General features: G+C 42.5%; 1 protein-coding gene across 2 annotated transcripts; it reads right to left on the bottom strand.

Moving 5' to 3' along the window:
- Nucleotides 1–220: 220 nt before the first annotated feature.
- TTC12 (tetratricopeptide repeat domain 12) lies at nt 221–16,726 on the bottom strand. 2 transcript variants are annotated; one of them, XM_068418350.1, is made up of 21 exons: nt 16,645–16,726; nt 16,019–16,170; nt 15,391–15,421; nt 14,765–14,842; nt 14,144–14,265; nt 13,779–13,838; nt 12,735–12,806; nt 12,248–12,308; nt 11,765–11,953; nt 11,116–11,185; nt 10,187–10,275; nt 8,935–9,103; nt 7,810–7,902; nt 7,537–7,600; nt 6,456–6,590; nt 5,812–5,913; nt 5,000–5,068; nt 4,494–4,595; nt 3,519–3,618; nt 1,511–1,736; nt 221–613 (listed from the first exon to the last, which is right to left on the bottom strand). In XM_068418350.1, the coding sequence occupies exons 1-21, from the start codon at nt 16,706–16,708 to the stop codon at nt 538–540; spliced, it is 2,124 nt and encodes a 707-aa protein (XP_068274451.1). In that variant the 5' UTR covers nt 16,709–16,726; the 3' UTR covers nt 221–537. The 2 variants fall into 2 exon arrangements, with proteins under 2 accessions (XP_068274451.1, XP_068274452.1); XM_068418351.1 differs by having other exon boundaries at nt 8,935–9,100.
- Between the last annotated feature and the right edge of the window lie 4,737 nt (nt 16,727–21,463).

Here is a 21,463-nt window from a genome sequence, read left to right as displayed (position 1 = left end):
AGATGGAGCGCTTAGTGAAATTAAGACCAACATATTCAAGCAGGTAAGAATGAGGTTTAAGGTTTAAGCAAAGTGTGAGGTGGTATCACACACGTGATACTGAATCATAATGTAGCCACCAGAGGACAGTGTATGGGGGGAAAAAAAAAAGGATTCTTCAAAGTCACAACTCACAATTTATTTCCATTTTCTTCTAATACACTGGGCACTGGATCCAAACCGTAGTAGACTGGACGAGCCATTGGTCAATTATTAACCAGCAAGGAAATCGACAGTAAGAAAGGGCAACATAATTTATTAAAGCAAAGACAAGTTTAATGCAAGCTGTTATTTTAGTTGTTAGCTCAGACAATAAACTAAATCTTTCTCCTAATACTTCTATGGATATTGTTTCACTGGCTTCTATGGAGGACCAGCAAACACTTTGAAAAGGGACTAAAAAGTTGATGTGCTTTGAGTTAGTTTTATTAAAGAAAAGAAGAAAATACTCAACAGCAAGTGATATTAACAGCACATTTCGAAGCTCTCTTGAAGACTTCAGACACTATGCACATACTTCATAGAGGAGTTCAGGATGGCCAGTCCATTGAGTTTCCGCAGTTGAACAATATGCCTGAAGAGACAACAGAAAGGTTTCTGGGGGAATATAAAATGACTAACAATAAAAAAGTTATAAGCTTCCACTGCTCTGCTATACCCCACGCCCAAACTGTCAAGGATGTTTAATGCTACATTCGATAAATTCCTCCTAAAGTAGCATGAAAAACAGGTTCTAGATTACTATTCCCCACAAAAAGGAAAAGTTCTAAACAGTACTTGACAATTGTTCAGACAGGTGACATTTCAAATTAACAACACTAAGAACATAAGGTGTTTCCCTTTTCTCTCTCTGGAGTGTTTTGCAAATCTCAGAGCAGACACTTTCTCTGTTGCTCATTTAGGATCTCCGACAGAAGCGAGGTACTTAAACTTTTGGAACCTGAGCATTACCCCTTGCTTTCTGCAGTGGTTCAGGATATATACGAACAAGTTGAACTCAGTTCCTCTGTCTGGAATGCAGTTCAAGATCCAGTTGACAGTTTGCAGCTAGCTAGAGCTTGGCATACTTTTGGCAGGCAGCAGCAGACATTCTTTGCTGACATTTATACTTTTGTTTTGCTCTCATTAGTGCTCTGACCTCTACAAACTGAAAGCATCACTCCTCCTCCTTCCATTCTTCCAAGCACAGGTAACATCAGAAAGCAACGCAAAATGAGCTCCCTGAAACATGTTAAGACGGACAACTAACAACACAGGAACCTTAAAGCAGAACTGTGGGGACAGTACCACAAGTGGGAATTCTGGTTGGAGGAAGGGTGATAGATTTCATGGAGTATTTATATAAGCTAATTATCTGCCTTGTAGCTGCTTGCTCTATGAATAGAATCAACTTACACTGCTCAGTTTTTTGAGAATTATCATCTAATAACAACTAGATGGTGCAGGAGAACCACCATCTTTTTTACAATACCTTGGTTCGGCGACACAAAGCTTCCCCAGAGCAATTGCGGCATTCTCCTGCACCGAAGTTCTTGTAGCATCACCACCGGCATGTTTCAACAAAATCATCACAACATTGGAATTCAGTAAGGATGTTGCTGCTCCAGGAATGACAAGGCACTGGCCAAGGCAGAAAGCAGCATTTCCCACAATCATTTCATTCTCTGAGTCCAAGAGCTTCAGCAGCACACGGAACCCTGGGAGAAGAGAGAGATTAATAGTACAGAATGCACACAGATTTGTTCAGGTAGCACTGATATTTTCTCCTGTCTTTACCTAAACTCCTCGAGAGCGAGCATTATTCCGTGTCAGGCATTTTTCTAGAAAACCTGGAGCAGCAAGGGCATTTTGTAGCAAGGTTCAGGATCCAGGATGCTGTCTCAGCTCCACTTGCCTAGATGTCTTTCTCACAAAACTGAACCTACACTCTTAGGAGGTTCTCTAGCATTTGGGTGTCTGCATTCGTTTAATATTTCTCTGAAACTGAACATGCCACCTTAGCTACTTGCAGGGTCTTGCACTGGCCTCTCACCCTACCATACCAGCAGGGCAAGCACAGAGTGGAGCACTTACAGTGCCAAGCTAAATGTGTTAAGACAGAAATGCTCTTGTGGAAAGAATAGCTGAAAAAAGGAACATAAAAAAGCTTTCTATATATCCTTAGCTAACATAAAGCAGCTCAGCTCATCTACTTGTATAACCTATAGTGTACAGTGGCAGGGTATTTTGTCTATACTCTTGACACAGAGTTGTATAGCTCTTGCTGGCACCTGTAAGCAGCAGCAGCAGCATCTCAGACCACAGAATCTAGAAACATTTAGACACACTGCTTTCTAAATAAAATACAGCCACGGCTTTCACATGCATGAAGTTTCCTTGGGGGTTACGTAAGTTTGCTTTGGTTTTCTATCATGGTCCCCTCCATTCTTCCAGACCGCACCACACCTTTTATGCTTCAATAATATCTTCTGAAAAGGCTGTGCTGCTCCAGACAGCAACAAGGGCTGGTGCAGAAGCTGAACTAAGTGGCCCAGCTGGAATGCAATTTAATGTCATGGGACTATAGTTTGATTCCAACAGGCTCCTAGAAACAGGGCAACGTCTGGGTTGGCAAACAGAGATGACAAAAATAAGAAATAGTGACTTCTCGCAAGATTAATACCCAGAGTTTTGGTGGAAAGAATGAAAGTGAAGTGTTACTGCCGATTTGAGGAAATGAAAGCTTCATCTACAGCTGACAGTGAAACTAATATGGGGTGTACAAAAGGAAGATGATGCTCTGAGAGGCTTTTATTGAGTGGAAATCCTTAGGGTTCAAGTTGAACTACATGAACTGACAGTTTCTTGACATGTTCAACAATTTAGATAAAACCTGAGTATTCTCTGTTGTAGTTACATTAGCATTAATTGAACCTGAATTTTAAAGCAATCTAAGTAGTGTTATACCACATGACTAGAGCAAATATACTCAAATATACCCTAAGACACCTCGTCTGATATCGTCACTTGGTCTCCATATCCATTTTTCTTTTAACACCAGGCCAAATATTCACATGTAAATAGAAGGAAACTATAAACAGTCTCAATGTCTCGAAATCCAATGTCTAAATGAAGTTTCTTATTTTAGCCACTAACTTTGGGAAATACAACCCAATTCCATAACAGTTTACAAGCACTTTTTTTCAAAACATACATCTTTCTGGCTCTGAAAAAGCCTATCAAGCCATTTTACTGGAGTAAAGCGCAGTTTCTCTAACTCAGGCTCATTATCTGATGTGCCTATTTCCATCCACACACAGAGCTACTGCTCATTAAGCACTATTTCAGGAGGTAAAACAGCACATTACTCAGAAAACGTGGCTAAAGTCTTGCAAGAATAAAACCCACTGTTCACTTCTGCTCTAGAAGGGAATAAAGTAATTGGAAGACAGAGATTACATCTCTGCCTTCAGTCTCTAATTAGTCAAGTTGTCACTTACTTTTATCGGACTTCACTAGATCTTCTTGAGCTTGTCTACTACTTCTAGTGCAGACGGAAAGGGTCTTTATAGCATAATTGGATGTCATCTCTCCTCCAGCCTAGATTTCATTAGAATAAAGCATACATTAACAAACATACAGTTCACACCCCAACTTACTCATGGTTACAGAATAGTTTAGGTACCATGAAGATATTTAGGTATTCCTTATGCTTAAGCCCACATACCAAATTAAGACCTTTGTAGAGTATATATCTCAAGATGAACACAGGCTGAAAATGATACAAGAACCGTCTCTTTCCTGCCAGCAATGAACATAGGAGTTTCCCTGAATCTCTGGAGCCTAATTCCTTTCAAACTATTAACTTCTCTGATGCTTGCTAGATTACAAGAGTGCCACAACCTTTTTCTAGACTAATTTTATCTGCATCATAGCAAATCTGTAGAATTCACACCAAGCTGGGTAGGTACACATTCTGCTAGATACACAGATATACAGCAAAACAGTGTCCACAGTTCATCATATGCATCATTTAGGGAAAAAATGCTCCCTGGCTTGATTCAGCACTCACTGATAATCAGCGGAAAGGGCCCCATTGCTTTTCGGTGGTCCGAATTAGATCACACCAATTCTAAGCTTTAATCCTCCAACTGGGCCTGCAGTAGTGGATTCTTGAATTCGCAGGTCCCTGCAAGCAGAGCTGTGCGCAGGCATCTGGCTCTTACGGAAACAACTGAAAAACCTGGGCTACAGACCGGACTACAGAAGGCAGTGTAGTCTCCAAACTGGCTGCCTAGCTTAAAATTAAACTTGAGAGCAGCATTACAATGGACAGCACAGACACAGATACGTGCAGCTTGAGTGACTGCACAGGTCTTTCTCCTAGGGAAAGGAGGCTAAACACAAGGGCAACGATGGTTTTCCTAAGGGACAATACAAGCGGAATTAAAGTGAATTTTATTAAATTAATTTACTTTCAAGAATTTGACCATTTTCTTCACCACCCCTCCTTTCACTACTTCTTCTACTGCCGAGGAGGATGCTGGCAGGATGCGACTTAGCACTCCAATGGCTCTCTTAATTAGAAAACAGAGTAGAGAAGAAAAAAAAAACCAATGTTTAATTGTCCAGACAACTTGAAGGAGTTTTCAAATTATTTTGTTTTTGCAGAATAAAACCAAATTAATTAAAGTAATAAAAGGAGAATTTTACAGAAATATAACAAAGAACATCTTTAGGACACGGCTTTTTAATGGTTTACTGGAAACTGAACTCAGCACAGCTTCTAAAGACTCAGTGTAGAGAGAGATGAGACACAACTGAGATCAGGACAACTCCCTGAATGTTTATTTATTGAAACAAAATAGAAACAGCTGCTAAACACCCAAATTGTTCTTGCTCCTTTGATTCTAGAACACTGAAGTGTTCAGACCAGGTCAGCTAACACAATTTTTCGTTAGTTCATAGATATCCCACTTACTGTCACAATCCTTCCGTCCTTATCCCCGAGGAGAGACATGCACCTGCCACTTACGTCCACCGCAACGTACTGAAACAATAATGTGCAAAACTCAGGTCCAGCTGATTGCTGGGAAGCGTTAGAGCAGAAATGGGTTAATAGACAAAGAACTCCACAACAAAGAATCCAATGGAGATCAGGGCACACACAGCAGTAAGTTACTAACACTTTAGCACCTAGATGTAACTTAAGAAATTCTTCCTTCTTGATGGAACCCTCAGTTTTAAATAATTTTGGAATGAGCCAAGCATCTAAGAATATCCCATAATTGGAGAATGATGCCAAACAAAACACTTATACTGCTATGGAAAGGTACCACATGTGCTTTACACTATTTTTCTCTTAACTGTGCGTATATGGGGGTTGGAGGAGACAATTTTGCAAACTTTTTCATTTTTTAGCTTGCTTAAATTGTCAGCTACCCTTAGTGATAACCTTAAACACCAATAAAAATGAAAAATTAACTGAACACCAGAAAAATCCAAGGTTGGCAGCCTTTAAGTGCTTCAGCATGCTTGATATGAAAGAGGGCTCTCAATCCATCTAACGCAGCCAAGCCCTTTTTCCCTGTATAGACTGCAAGGTCACAATATTCCATGGTCATTCCCTCACCTATTCTATTTGAATGTTCTGGCATGACTGCAGTGACTTGCATCAGGCCCATCTACAGTGACAAGGGAGGAGGATGCTCTAACTGCTTGAGCAATTCTGAATCTCTGAGGAAGTGATTATAAGAACAACACTACCAAAGCATAGTCACAGATCTTGTATACCTGGATGATCACATTTGATTCAAGCAGCAAATTCATCATTAGGCCCAGCACTGCAAACAAACACTCATGGTATTTGGGTGTGCTGACATCAAAGCGTTCATCCTGCGTACAAAGGAGAGAAGAGAGCAACCAGTTCAGAGGTTCAGCATATGCACTTCCTCAGTCTTCTGGGTGCTTACTTACATGGCTCATCAGTGCTCCTCTGAAGCACCATAAATTCAGAAGGAAGACAAAGTCCTGTGAGCACCAGAGCTAATGACGCCATTTTGATATAGATTTGCTCTTGTGTTTGTTTCACTTTGGTATCTAAAGCAGCACACCCCAAACTTCTGATGTTTAGGCAGTTAACAAGATTGGTTCCCACTCTCTGAATTCCTTAGTTTCCGAGGATGGAGTTCATACCGCATCCTTACCCTGAAAGGGGCCACTTACAATAAGGGACCACTCACTCTCTTTCACCCAATCCACAACTTCTGTGAACAACAGACCACTCTGAGACCTTTTACTCAACTACCAGATTTGAAAGATCTCAGTCAAGGGTTCAGAGCTGTTACCGGAGGCAGACAAACATGATCACACAAGTGCCATTTCCACAGGAGACAGGGCTGAAAACATTATTCTAGGGAGCCATAAAGTTTCTTTACCACAAGTTTTAAGCACGCTTGCCAGCACTCTTTGCACTCAGCCATCTGCGTTCGAATGACTACATCTGCACACAGATTCCCCATGATGCCAATGCAACGGGCAAGGGCTGCCTGGTTCACCCACTTGGCAGAGGTCTGAAAAAAGAGGAGTGGAATGATACATTAAGAACAAATCATAAGGAAACAGCAAATATGTGTTCCTATCCCTCTGGCAATGGAAAATGGGACTCCAGAATCTCTCTCACCTATGTTAAATCCCAACTGTTCAAAGTCTGCAAATCACCCTCATTTTCACAACGAATCTCCCGATGATGTTCTAAGAGTTTTGGGAAAAAGTGACTGGATTCTGTGGTCCCTAACCTCAGGCTGTGAATATTTCCTACTCTCACTTATTGAGGTCACAGAACAGAACAGCCTCTGCTGCAGCTGTAATTCCAGAAAGGTAATGTAAAAATGCTGTAATTATTGCATTGTCTTGGTGCTTGTTTGGAGAAGTGGAAGTATTTTACTTTCCAGCTATATCTGCCATTCTGCAACAGAACCAATCTTCCCTATCATCTTCCCTCTTCCTGAGGACAGGTTTCTGTACCAACAGTATTGTGAGTTTGTAGTTTAAATAAAAGATAACCAGGAAAGGTATCTGAACCACTAAACATCTTTACCTTGTGACCTAATGTCGTCTCTTCACCCTGATCTCTCAGATTAGAAAGAAACCGAAAAAGTCACTATCCAAGATACAACCAGCTGGTGATAGTGGATTAAAGTCACATTAAGAGCAGCAGAACACAAAGCTGAAGGTGAAACCCTGGCCTGACAGATTACCAGTGGGAATCTGCATCCACGTCCAGAGTTTTCACTGAATATAAAACTAGTAATGTGCAGAAACCAAGCACTAAGTACTGGAGATTGAGGACATTTTCCTGAGGAAAGCACATGACAAAACTGGATTTCTTATGCCTACAGAACTAGACACGGTAACTACTGTAGTTCTGCCATAGAGGGGTTCTGCCCTGAAAAGAGCAGTCATAAGACATTTTACACAAAAGTAAACCAGAAACATAGAAACTGAGATCTTTCATACCAGCAACTGGGTGAATAAAGGTAAAACACCTGTGGAGAGCGTGACACGACACTGGATTCTGAACCTGTTGAGGGGTAAAGAAAGCCATATTTGGACACAAAGCTTGAGACAAAAACCACAGATCAAGGCAACACAACAGCAACACAAAGACAAGGTAAACATCAGTCAGTAATGTACCCTCACAGCAAAAAAGGCCAACAGCCTCTATCACTAGCTCAGTTAGTACATTTCAAAGTACAACTTTATAAAAACCAATGAAGAAATATAAGTTACCTTTCCTCTTCAGTTAAATCAGATAGTATGTTCATGGCACTGCTAGCCCTGGCATCAGTGCTGTTGACAAACGTCATCAAAATCTGCAGCCATCTGTTATTAAAAAAAAACCAAAAAACAAACAAAAAAAAACAAACAAAAAAGTCAGCTTTGGTTTAATTCTTAAAGATCAAAATTATATTTTAAGTGCACCAACACAATTTATGATCTTAAACTCCTTTGTGTGCAGTAAGGTTTGGACCAAGTTGGATATATGAGGCCCTCCAAACAGTAAGAGAACCTATAGTCTCATCAATTTTTGATGACAGGCCCAACTGCTGAGAAAGTCAGTATCTGCAACATTATCTTCTGAACATCCTAACTCTTTTCAAGCAATCAGGCCCAGGATTTCTTTCAGAAGTTGACAGAAGATTTGTCAGGCTCCTGACACTGCAAGCCACAGTAATATTATCTGCCTTTTTTAAGCATCCTCTTAGATGCGGCTCATTTCTTCAACCCTTCCTCCAAGGAAAAATGTCTCTGGATTAATGTTGCATATAATATAGCGAAGTACATACAACTGTTGGAGAATCTTTTCTGTTCATCTGCTACTTCAGACCATGTACTGCAAACCAGTAAATCAAAATTTTTCCTCTGCTAAACTCTAAAAGGAAATAGCAGGACAACAGGATAAATGTAATAGACCGTTGTTTCTTTCTCCACTCAGTGAGTCATGGCAACACTGAATAAATACCAATTACCAAATGAGGGGAGAGTCGCAGCTTGAAACCATGAGCTATTAAGAGACAACAGTCCTTATTCAGTGCTCCTGATTGAGTGCTAGACAAACACACACTTACTGCTTTAAAAAAGGTAACTATGCCTCAAAATTACAGGAACATCCTCAGGAATAAGCTCTTTCTACTTCATTTCACAGACATCTTCAGATACAAGGTTTACTACAGTTTTCCTCACACACCCAGCTTTTACTTCCGCGTAGGTAGGCCTATCCCTCAAGAACAGAAGTCTAGTGGCATTGTGTTCCTTTCAGAAAGCCTGTCACCTTGGTGCTAGTGGAATGAGCTCTGAACATCTGTGAACCCAGGCATTAGGGACATTTTTCTGAGGTATACTAGTGTTTATTACTTGGTTAGGTCCTGGTGCCTGACCAGCAGTCTCCTCCCATTCTCATTCTCTGAGTAAAGAGAAATTAGTGCCAATGTCTCTTTTTCGATCTCCGATACCCCAGAAGAAAGCAGTTTTGGCAGCTGTGCATTCACATCAGGGTGAGTCAACAGAAAACGCTGATTTTCTTCTGAAAAAAAAAAGAGAATATCTACGAGCACTGTCGCACACAATGGCATCCCCATTACTCTTATAATTTTTTTTTCCTAGGTGCTGATTTAACAGGTTTAATGTCTTTATTTCATCCACTAATGTGCTCATTAGCTCTGATGTGTTCATCTTGCATAACACTCCTGTGGAGCAATGGTAAGGCAGAACACCCACTAATCTTCTCTCAGCATCATTACTTTAACACATACACTGGTGTTTGAATTTCTACTCTCATTAGCAACACGCCAGCTTCTCAGGCACGAAGCGCTTCTTCAAACAAGGAGACACCAGAATCGTGAGCACAAAGTGCTCCTCACTTCATCAGCTGCCTGCAAACTGCTAGGGCTCAGGCTGTTCAGGCACAATAGTACACTGCCCCGCCAGGCTCAAACGTGTAAGCTAGACAAGCCTGCACGTTACTCTGTATTTACTGCGGAGTACCTATACGCAGAAAATAAAAAGGGTTTTCCCTTTACCTTGCAGCATGAATATTCTCTTGGGCATCAGCTAGATCCCGTGATAGACAAGTCAACACAGATGCCGACACCAAGGATTCTGTATTTTCCTTGTGTGGCGCTCTGCACCACTTTTAACACCCACTACCACCCCAGACCATCATACTCCCTAGAAGCAGAGGCAAGGGCTACCTGCCCAATGACTACTGATTGTGAATGCCAAAGGAATTCAGCCTTCTCTAATGGCACTTCTAGAAAACTCTGCTTTTTGCTGGTGTAACTGCTTAAAAAAGACAAAATGATAAAAGTGATATTACTTTAAAAGCAGCAATAATCACAGGGAACTTTCTACCCCTCCAGTAGATTTAAAATGCTCACAGAATAGACTGGAAATTTCATCTCATGCTGCACAGAACCACCAAAAGCGTGGCTGCTGCTAGCAGTATATCTCCAACACTTACATTTGACCTGTAAAACTTAGTTTACAATAAGGTCTAGACCAAAGTGCTCTGCGAAAGTGATGCTGATGCCAAGTGACAGTTTTAGACACAGTCAGTACCATATTAACAGTACATTAACAATGATTTATGTTGATTACATAGTTTTACCATTTCCAGCGCAGACAGCTTGCCAAAGGAAGAGAAGAGAAACAGACAGATCCACTTCAGCAGTGTTTTTTCTCTCTGCACAGAAGCCCCTAAATTAGAAATGTTAGTTTGTAAAAAGAGCAAAGGACAGATCAAACAATGAGCTCTTTGGCTAGGGAAATCAGCAAAGTCCCACAGAGATGAGGATCTGCCACATGAACACTTAAGCTCATAAGCTCTAAATCCAGCTCATTGGTTAAACATTTTTAGGACTATCAGACTTGTTTTCCAGAGGACCTCCCCTGAGACCAGATTTATGACCTACTAGCTGTATTCTACCCTCGGCACACACAGACCATATACGAGCATTACCCAGCACAATACAGGTGATAAATTCAGTTCTGCACTGAGATAGTTGTGAATAGCCAGGGTGTAAAAACTTTGTGCAACTTTGGAAGAGTGCACTAACCGCAGCCAAGAAAATACAGCAGCAGAAGATACAGGTCCCCAGAGATGATCCTCTTCCTTGGTTACAGGATTAGAGTCTTTCACAGGTTACATTACAGAGCTATATGGCCAAATATTTACCGATGGCAATTAATAGCACCAGTGAGTCTAAGCAGGTATACTTAAAGCAACTAAGTGCTTTCAGATGTTCCTTCATATTAAGTTTCTTTTTTACAAACCTGCTCTCACCATGAGAGACAGGATAACTGTACAGAAATAGGAGACAGAAGCAGAAATTCATTAATTCTGTTCACTGCATTGAAGAGAACACTGTTTGTATAAGAGTCAGATATAAGTCAGTCCATTCAGACATTAAAATCTGTTCTTACATTATCTTTTGATCATTTCATCTGCATTTCAAGAGGTGATTGTGTTTCTTGAAAACAATATTTTCATTTCCTCGTGCTGTAATATCCTACTGTTTTCCTTTGGAGACCTCTTACCGTCTTACAGTCTCGTTGTCTTTGAGGATACTGAATCCATTGTTGGTTCTAAATAAAGTTTGGTCAGTGCCTGAAAAAGACAGAGATAAACAAATCAGCTCTGTGATCCATCTGGCTGATGTATCATTGTGAAGGCAGACTCCTGCTCTTCTAAAGCCCAGCGTTAAAAGAAAAGGTCACTGGATCAACAGCTCTGGGAAAAGAACATCGCTAGAAGAGGGGAAAAACTCCAAGAATGCTACTTGAAGTAGAAGCAGCTTTGAAGCTGAAGACCGCTCTAATTCATGCCTGCTGCTGTAAAGAACAATTGACTTCAAGGTAAAGGCTTTTTAGGATGACTGAAACATGAGACTGGCTTTGCAAATCAATATGCTTTCGCAGAGAATTACAAATATTTCTAAACAAATGAAACAGATCTTAAGAGACCCAAATCTATAAGAAGTCTTAACAGCTCAGCTACAATGTCAGTCCAGTTCTAAAAAATATATGTAAATATCTACTGGCCATAAATTTTGAAACATCAAACATTGCTGATTTTATGTTTTAAATATAGGAATAGTTTTTCTGTTTCTTTAAGAACTACTCCACTTGTATTCGTCTCCTTGGATTACTACTCCCATGATCAACAAGCTTTGCATCAAATACTTACAGTCTCTCACAGCTCCTGTCAGAAGTCTGATCCCTCCTGTATAGTAGAGGATATTCTGGTCAGGCCTATCAAGTTTCTGCAGCAGTTCTTTTATGGACAGAGCGGCAAGCTTTCCAGACTCAACTTCCTTCATTGCTCTCTCTTCATCTTTCACTCTTTTTTCCTCCAAGTTTACCTCATTCATACAATCTTGGAAATCAGTCGAAAACAAAGCATGGCAGTTAATTGTTTTGATACGGTCAAGTTTCGAGTAAAAAAAGAAGTTGACTCCATGACAGAGAGCGCACTACCTTCTACATACAGATGTACAGAATGACCCGCAGCTCTGGTGAATGAAACAGAGCTTAAAGAAGAAACAACCAGAAACAAAAGCTGCATAAAGAGACTCCATCAAAAGTTCTGAAGAGCAGAACAGTGATTTTGATTAAGTTCCATCTTGATCAGAAAACAAGGGATGACAGTGTAAAAATTTCTCTTTCTTACCTTGAAATAGGCTTTCCTTTTGAGGATCAGTTTGTAAGATCTTCTCATAACACTGCCTGGACTTTACAGAGAAAAGAAACAGGCTCTCAATTTAAGATAAAAATGGGAAGACAGTAAAAGTTATCCTAGTCGGAGTCATCCTGTTTAAGCTCAAAAGTTCTTGGGCCATACATACTGAACAGAAAATTCCCTCGTTCTTTTGAGGTTGATTACAGTACAAATCGACACAGCTACACAGAAGTGTCCTCCTACATTTTGTGTGTACCAACGCAAACGATACAGGCTATTTTACTAAGATGTGGAAAGGAGAGTTTATTTTAGAATTATTAGTCTTTGCAAAGCACAGAAAATTTATCTCAAGTCTAAAGGCTCAACATACTTCCATTTGTCCGATTTTAAGATCACAAATTTCTCCCTCTCACCCAAAACATCACATCAACAGCAGAACAAAACATGGTCCCATGGCCATGCGATTTAGTCAACTTACCTCACTGTAGTGCTTAAGTGCCAGATGAGCTTTCCCCATCAGAAAATAGGCTTTAATACATTTTTCATTGCACTGTATTAAAAAAGAAATTATTAATTATGCGTTTGGAAATTTTAACCTTTTAATATTTTTTCCAGCCTTCTGATTAATAGTTATAGCTGCCTAAAATAACTGTAAACACAAAAGAGGGTATTCATACCATCTACAGAGGCATCTAAAGTTTATATGCTGAATTATTACCTCCAGGTACCAACTTTCCTTCCCTATGCAAGGAACATAGGCTTTGGTCTGGTTAAAGGTAGAAAGCAGCTGGCGGTTATGTCCTTCCCAGAAAAAACTGCACTTCAGGCAATACGAGCAGACTCTCATGCAATTAGGTAATGTTAAGGCCTGCATCAACAAGTCTATAACCACAGAATTTCTGTATGTCTTTTGATTAGTTCTGCCAGGAATTAAAGTAGTATTAATTTTCATTAGCTGTGCACAAAAAAAAAAATAAATTGAGGAAACATCTAGCTCAACACTAACAGATTAGGTGATCTTTTCCAGTTCAATTATGTGTCAAACCACCCATTTTTTGAAATGATGCTGCCAATATTATTAACAATCTGTTAATTGTGTTGTAGTCAGGGGCATCACTGACGTAACGCAACTGAATTTGGATTCGGATCTTTGGCATTTTATATAATCTTTACCTTTCCCACCAGATGTGATCTTTGTGAGCCTAAAGAGTGCCTCTTCCCTTTTTAGAAGGATAAGCAAGATATTCTGAGCCAATATGTGCAATTAATAGCTTATTATCACTCATAACAAACTTTTTAATTAAAAGCTCTTAAGAGCTAGAAAAGCTTCTGCACACAGACCGTACTGAAATATTAAGTGCTTTATACTGTTCAAGTTAACTCAGGATGCAGGAATCTGTGCAACACCACCACCACATTCTTTCATTTCCATTAGCAAGTTGTCTCCATATCATCAGTTACACACACACCTGCCTTCCAGGAGCACTTGACCTGATCATAAAAGACAGAATCCTGAAGTTACCTTTAACGCCCATTCACAGTCACCAATGGCTTTTTCATACTCATGCATCTTCAGGTAGGCCTGAGATAAAACCAAGAGAGTCCAGGCAGAAGAATTAGAATACTTCAAACAATTCCCACTAACTATTGTACAAACATCAGCTAATTAAAAAAAAAAATAGACTGTTGATTTGCCTAGCCATTGATTTTGCAGGATAATTACCAGCCAGGAAATATTGTTTACTCCCTTTTTTAAGCCTCTCTATTATGCAACGTATATTACCTTTTATGAAATTCACTGAGATAATAGAACAATCCTTCTTGGGTTCTATCCTGGCAAAGTAACACTAAAAGCAGTATAGCAGTAGCTCATTTCCACACGCTGACCTGTGCTCTGTTTGTGTACAGTTCCTGCTTATCTTTCAGTTTTTCCAGACCTTCAGTGTACCTCTGGATGGCTGTGACATAGTCTCCTTTCCTGAAGGCGTTGTTCCCCTTCTCTTTCAGAGCTGCAAAACAACAGACATGCATTCAAAGTAACATTTGGTTTTTATTTCCCCAAATGGTGACTGAGGAAACAGAGGCCATATTCTCCTGTCGGAATAATCATCAAAATTCCAGTCCAGCTCCACTGCAGGTGTCTGCATTAGCAAGGGACTTCTGAGCTATTCAGGGCACAGGATCCCCCTTCCTCTTTCAGAGGGAAAACCAAGCATTTATCTTTGCCCAGCCCAGCTCTGAAATACTCAAAACTCGCCCACTCCACCCCAAACCCTTATCATAAAGAGGATAGTATGGAGAAAAACAGGTTGCAACAACTCTGTGAAGTATATAACCCTGTTATATCCAGCTAATTAATGCTGTGGACAAGACTGTTGGACAACCAAAGCACTGTCTCAGTGTTCATAAAAATGGCAGTAACAGAGTAGCTCGATAGCCTCTTAAATCAGCCCAGTTCCCCCTAAGGAGTTTTTGAAGGCATTAGCTAGAAAAGCCTTTAGCAATTACCATTTGCTAAGTGTTCATTTCTCTTCCTTCGTTTAGCTCGTTCTTTTGCATCCTTTTCCAAAATTGCCAGAAAGCCATCTTTGAGCCAGGGGAGTTCGTGGTATTTTAGTAAAAAAAAAAAAAAAAAAGGCACAAGCTTCATTAAAATCAATCTACAGATGAGGAAAAAAAAGTAATTTCTACAATATTTCTGAGTCATTGCGCTTCAAAGAAAATATTAAGGGGACATTTCAACAATGAAACTGGAACACGAATGACAAGCTTTTACACATAAAGACCACGCTACCACTTAGGATTTGCATACTTACCTCGAAGTATCTCATCTCTAAAGATAAACTTGTTTCCTTTCAAATTCCAAATACTAACTTTGTTAGATGAGAGGCCAGAATATGATAAGAAACTACACCGACAAGCTTCCTACCTACGAACAAAGTACAGCCATATTGGTAAGATCCTTGAGTGTGTTCCGAGATCTTACTGAATTTTGGTTAAAGTCACTAGAAAAGTGAGCTTTGACTTTGGCAGGAGTTGAATTAGGTCTTGCATGAAGTAACAGCAATCCTTACTCCACCTCTGCTAAAAACAGATTAAAGAGATGCTAAATGCTAGAGGGAGCACTGTCCTACCTGCATTCACTGCCTCTGCATTTGCCACGTCCTAAAAAAAGAGAAACACAGCACATGCATGTACATGTACAGACATCTGAGTAAAAACCACAGCAGCAAAGGTACGCTTGGTTAAGTTGTTCAGAGCTACAGGTGTCTGAAATACCCAGATTGTTGCATACTGGGAATATCAAATGGATACTTAAACAAAGGACGGCAAGGACTTAATTTTTGATAGTACCAGAAAGCTTCCGTTTGTATCTTTAATGAGGCAAGCCACTGAAATCCAAACCCTACTGCAGGAATTGAAGCCGAATGAAATTAATGAACGGATTCTGTGTCTTCAACTTGTTTTGCTCAAGTTCCTGAACCACAGGTAAAAGCTGCAAGTTATGGCACCTCAGTGCTTGCATCCAACTTAGATAAAACCAACAGGCTTCTGTGTTATTACCAGTCTTAAGACAAAAACAACATGACAGCAAGTACCTCCCAACAAGATAACTAGTGAAAAAAATGCAGTCGTGTTCAGACCGTACTTGTATGTACTGTTCAAAATTTTTTCTCTTGGTCAAGGAATGTGAATGAGTGTTATTTAAAAGACCTCAACTGTGTACGGCTTTAACTTCAAAGGGAAAAAAAAAACCCTTACAGAAGCTTGTGTGTTGATGACTGTTCTGTTCACTATAGTCTTGGTTTCTTCCTCCTCGCCAGTTTCTTGATCATGGAGCCTTTTCTCTGTTTCAGCAAAGGCTTTTTCCTTGACAGCTGGGTCTGTGGAGTTCAGGCCTTGCACTAAATTGGCTAAAAAGGGGATAGGAGAGAAAAAAAAAAGATATATATACACACATATAACTCTAAGGGGTCCTGGAGGGACCAGCAGTTCGGTCATGCCTCTGATGACATATAACAAGGCACCGGTGACCAGGATGGCCTTTATAAATGGAAACACAAATACAACTTCATCTCGCTTCCAAGAGCTACCTACAGCTTCTGCATTATAAAAACTCCTAGGTTTAGAAAGCAACTCTTGGCATCCACAAAGCCTCACGACACCTGAGCTCATAAAGAGACTTCACACAAAGCAAACTCGGGCGGAGGGAGCGGGATTTTTCCTCTTTCCCCTTCCTTATCTGCCTCCCTTTTACCGACCTCCTTTTTTTTCTTTCAGCCCCTAGGACCCCATCGGACGGGAAACGCGGATATCAGATCGCCTCCGGCCCCCGCCGCCTCCCCGCGGGCGGCACCACCGCACGCCCGGCGCCACCCCACGCTCACCGATGTCGTCCACGCGGCGGAGGAACCGCTGGAAATCCGCCTCCTGCTCGCCGTCGGCCAGCATGGCCGGGCCGGGGGAGCCCTCCGGAGCGACGGGCCGAGCCGGAAGACGCGCAGCGACGCCGCCGTTGCCATGGGGACCACGCCCACGGGCCACGCTCTTGACGCAGCGCCTGCAGGTGGGTCGCGGGGGGCGTGGCTATGCAAACAAGGGGCGTGGCTATGCAAACGAGGAGGCGGGGCCTCGCTGTCCGCCATTTCACGGGCGGGCGGTGACACCCTCCGGGGCCGGGCACAGCCGCGGTCACCGCCCGGTGTCTGCGGCCCCCCCCGCGTACAGGCGGCTGCTGTCCGCCCCCGGACTGGGCTGTCCGTGCTCCCCCCGCCCCGCAGGGTGCGGCAAGAGGTCTCTCTCCCGGACCAGCCCATGCCCTGTGTTCGGGCATGCCCCCACATCGCTCGCCCCTCTCCGTGCCAGTGTAGAAATTAAGCACCTGAACGTGTAACAAGATCATGCTTTGCTGAGCACAGAGAACAGGCAAATCCTCAGCACGAGGTAAACACAGACCTACAGAAAGGGCATGCCTACCTCCTCCTTTTGCATGCCCTTGCAGAGCTTTGCTACTACGGGAAAAAAGTATGCTTTTAGATGCACAACTACGTGAGAGCGTTAAGCAGGTGACTTCTCTTCCGCCCCATTACTCCTAGATAAAATCCCTTTGATGGCAAGTAGTGCTTATATTTTTAACTGCGGTGGAATGGCTGGCCTGCCAGGGGCTACAGAGGGCCCCTTTACCAAACGCCTTCCAGGGGAGTCGTAGAGAAATATCTATAGCACAGGAGAAAGACTCCTAGTCCAGAGCTGATAGAGAGCCACTCTCTTCATCCTGGCTTTCCTTGCTTAACTTCTGGCTTGCACTCTCAGAGAAACGCTTCACTGATCACTGAGCTGAATATGCTCCTTTTCCCTCTCCTAAACAGGTCAGTCTTTGCCTTGCAGCCTGAACGTATGCAAACCACAAGTGAGATCTCCTGCTGGTGCTTCCTCCTGCTTGTTGTTTTAGCAAAAGACACATCTGGGTTTGATTTGGCAGAGTGAGGAGGCAAGCTGCCCCACTGGGAGCTACCAGCGGGGAGCATATCAAGTAGGGGCACAGGCATGTCATTTCTCCAAGAAGTATTTAAGATCCTTTTGGTCTGGCTTTTTTAATGTCTGAAGTAATCTTCTGTTCATACACAGGGCACAGGTATAGGATAGCATGGGCAAAAAAACAGTGAAAGGGACTTCTTTGGTTAATATAAAGATGATTAGCTGAACCAAAGTTTAGCAGACCTACCAAGTGGGAGAGGGAACCTGAAGAAACAGACATGAATGCACATCCACAACCAATACCCTCTAGCCTCCACTGCCCTGATTTTTATACCACTTTGATTTTTTAAGATACCCTTTAAAGACTGGGGCTTTCTCAATCTTTGATTGGGAAGGAGAGAGACTGGAGTTTGGCTGAGGGTTACTCACATTCAAAATAGGCATTTCTCCTTCCCTCCGAGTCAATGGGATCAGAGGGTCTCAGCAGCATCTGAGAAGTGACCACTTGACAACGACGGTATCTGTACCCTCTGTGCTATCAGACAAGGAGGCACGTCCCTGGGAGGGTGCTCAGGCAGGCTTCGTGCCTGGGAGCCGGCGCAGCCCTTCCCGCGGTGTGACATGCAGCCTGTCACCAGTGAGACAGCCAGAGGGTGGCACCATCCTCCAGCACAAAAAGCATCTGGGAGCAAAGCTGTGAATTCAGGCCTTTTCCTGCCTGTGTCCCACCACACTGCCCGGGAGGATAAATGCTCTCCAGGGCTATGTGTGCCAAAAAGGCAGTAAGCTGCCTAACTCCACAGGCAGCAAGGATCTCCTGTCCCTTCCAGCCCCTTTGCTGCAGGAACTGCCAGAAGATCCCTTTCCCCTTCCCCCATGCACTGAAACAAAATAGCTTCCTTCTCTCCTCTCGCTGCAATTCAGCTCTGCTCTGCTTACATAAGCTTCCTTCCCAAAGGTGTTTTTTTATCTCTGATGAAGCTGTTTCAAATCCAGTGTCCATGGTGTCCAATTAAAAATACCCACGAGGCAATAACTGTGTCATTAGAATGACCAGCAATCTTAGCTTGTATTTGTTATCCTAGAAAATCTGGGAAATAAAGCCATGCTTAAGGTCTAAAAGAATAAAAACTGTTACGAGTAAACCACACACAGTACAAAGAGCTCGGCTTGTCACATCATTAAAAGACTCTTTTGGAGTTGCAGATTTACAACTCACTGGCTCAGTGGCCTGGAGAGTGAAGCCCTTCAGCTTAAAGATGCGGCATCTCTATAGGCAGATCCTGCCTTTACTCCCACTCACCTGCATCAAAATGGTCTTTACTTCTGCTCCTCCCATTGAGCTCCCCCTTCCCTCACCACACAAGAAGTTGGATTTCGTTCCGCCAGCAGATCCGTTGTTTATTTCTCCTGTTCATCAGGCTCTGCAGGAGGGCTACAGAAGAAAGAGCATAATTTGCTAGCGCTGCATGGAAAGCCGCCGCTCCCTCCCAACACTGTTCACATGCTCCTATAAAATAACTTACGCGTTAGCCAGCAGACGTGGTGCTATGCTGCGTAGGGCCCCTGATGTGCCAGTGCCCCCAGCACAGGGAGGTGACTGAGCTGCACCAGTGAGCCAGAGAAACATGGAGCGAAGCCTGCAGGACCTGAGCCTCTGTGGGCAGGACAAAGCTAATAACGCAGCTGGGGAAAGTAAGAGTTGGAATTCATTTAACAGCCAGGCAGAGGTTTCATTGCAGCAAATGAAATGAAGTTCTCGGCTCAGCTGCAAGATCTGCTTATCCCTTACAGAGCACGGCTGCGGTGCACGCTCTCTGCCTGGGGCCCTGCGAGGCTGTGCTAGGCGTAGCGTTTTCCTGCCAGTTTGCAACAAACAGTAGAGAGCTTAGTTGGCTGACGTGCAGAGGGGAGAGCCTTTACTGAAACGGTGTCCAGGTCTCTAAATATTTCCATACAGTTCAGTACAGAAGCACTTAAAACGATGCCCTCAAAGCATGTGCATGTCTATTCATATATCTGTATCAGATAACAAACCAACTACCTAGAATGGCTAGAAGAGAGAAAGAGGAAACTGTTTGCAGCTGATCTCCAGCCGTCTCCCTTAAGACCCCCCTGCCTAGACTTACCGTTCAGCCCAGCCTGCAGTAAAAGGAGACATAGTCGGCCAAGCTGACAGTGACAGTTGGGTGCCATGGCCTCAGCAGGGGGAGAGACGAGTTAAAATTACCAGGAAATGTTTGGTCTGAAGACTGATGAATGGCTGAAGAAATACAAAGATCTAGAGTAAAGAATTTTTCAGTTCTGTTTGCCATTGAGCACAACCCCGACTCCAGGGAAAGAAAACTCATCGCTCTTTCCGCATGGCACGTGCTCTGCAGCAACAGTAAAATAGGCCAAGTGCTCCAGGCCCCTCTATTCACCTCAGAGAAGAGGAAAAACTACCTGAGCTGCTCACGGTTCATTAAGATGCTACAGCAGGAAATACCAAACACCAGGGAATGGAGTCCATCCAGCAGGCATTACGCAGAGGTGACATTGGTGTGACTCAGGGAAGCAGCTGCTAAAACCAGGAACACAGAAAAAGGCAACCTCAGAGACCTCCCTTGAAACAGAATCAGTGGCTTTTATCAGTTAAAGTTCCCTGACTTGAAAGTAGTTGAAATTTTTTTGTTCAAATGGTTAGGTAGTAAGGAAAAAAGCTCTTTTTCAGCCAAATAGAAACTTTTGTGTGAAACTGAAGTCTACCTTAGCTGAATTTGTGGAGAGATTCTCAAGAAAAAGTAAACAGACACCCCCTGCAACCCCAGACTATAAAAATGACAAAGTTTGGAATTTTGGCAGTTTCTAGCTAAAATTTTAGGAAAAAAGAGAAAGAAAAAAGTAACAGAAAAAAGAAACTCACTCTTTCCAGAGCACCTCTTGACTTTCCAACTTCCCTGCACAAGCCAGCTGTACAATTGCACACGTGCATATTGCTCGAGGACTGACCTTGTCCCACATCTGCCAACTCGCCATTGTTCACGGTGGGTTCTCATAAAAACGCGGTCTTGCAAACACGCAGTACAACAGAGCAGCAGGTAGCCCGCTGCCACTGTTCAGATGCACTAGCGTGACCCACGCAGCACGACTGCTTCAGTAACGTCACTGTGCAGGTAGTTGTGTTTCCTGCTGTCTGCAGCCCAGAGCCTCAGCCGCACGTTTACCTCGTGCTGTGGGCATGCCCCAGTGGGACTGCTCACTCCGCGTTAAGCTCACGTACAAATCCAGCCCTGGGCATCCCTGTCTGTACAGGACCTAGGCAGAGCATCTAAAGAAGGGCAGACTGTAGGCATGAGCTTTTTTTTTTTGTCATTTTTATTTGAACACAGTATTCTGACAGAATGCAAAGTCAAAATCCTCAGTTAGTATCAGTATTTACACCAGTGAGAATGGGAATAAAGGTGGAACCGATGTTTCACTTGGTAAAAAGATTTTTTGTTTTTTTGTTTTTTTAACAAGATAGAAGGCCCCCAAAAGTAGGGAATGCTGGGTAAGGATGTCAATGGAGGGTCTGAGAACAACTATCAAAACAGCCTAGTGTGAAAATCTGGGGTTTGAAGGCTCCATAGAAAAGTGTGAAAATAAAACTCCACTCTAAAAGCTGAACAACTGGATGCACTATTATCTTATCATATTTACGTATGGTGCAGCATGAAATGTAATCACTCCACAACTAGAAGCTGATCA

This window comes from Nyctibius grandis, chromosome 25, assembly GCF_013368605.1.
Source record: "Nyctibius grandis isolate bNycGra1 chromosome 25, bNycGra1.pri, whole genome shotgun sequence".
In the NCBI taxonomy this organism is placed as follows: Eukaryota; Metazoa; Chordata; class Aves; order Nyctibiiformes; family Nyctibiidae; genus Nyctibius; species Nyctibius grandis.
This window is presented reverse-complemented; position numbering and strand designations above follow the sequence as displayed.

Bases quoted from the DNA above. Each gene is read 5' to 3' on its own strand.
- TTC12 (XM_068418350.1), bottom strand. From the start codon at position 16,708: ATGCTGGCCGACGGCGAGCAGGAGGCGGATTTCCAGCGGTTCCTCCGC. The intron at 14,843-15,390 runs GTAGGACAGTGC...CCTGGCTCAAAG, and splicing joins TGCAGAGGCAGTGAATGCAG to ATGGCTTTCTGGCAATTTTG. The intron at 6,591-7,536 runs GTATGAAAGATC...CTCTTTTTTCAG, and splicing joins CTTTATTCACCCAGTTGCTG to ACCTCTGCCAAGTGGGTGAA.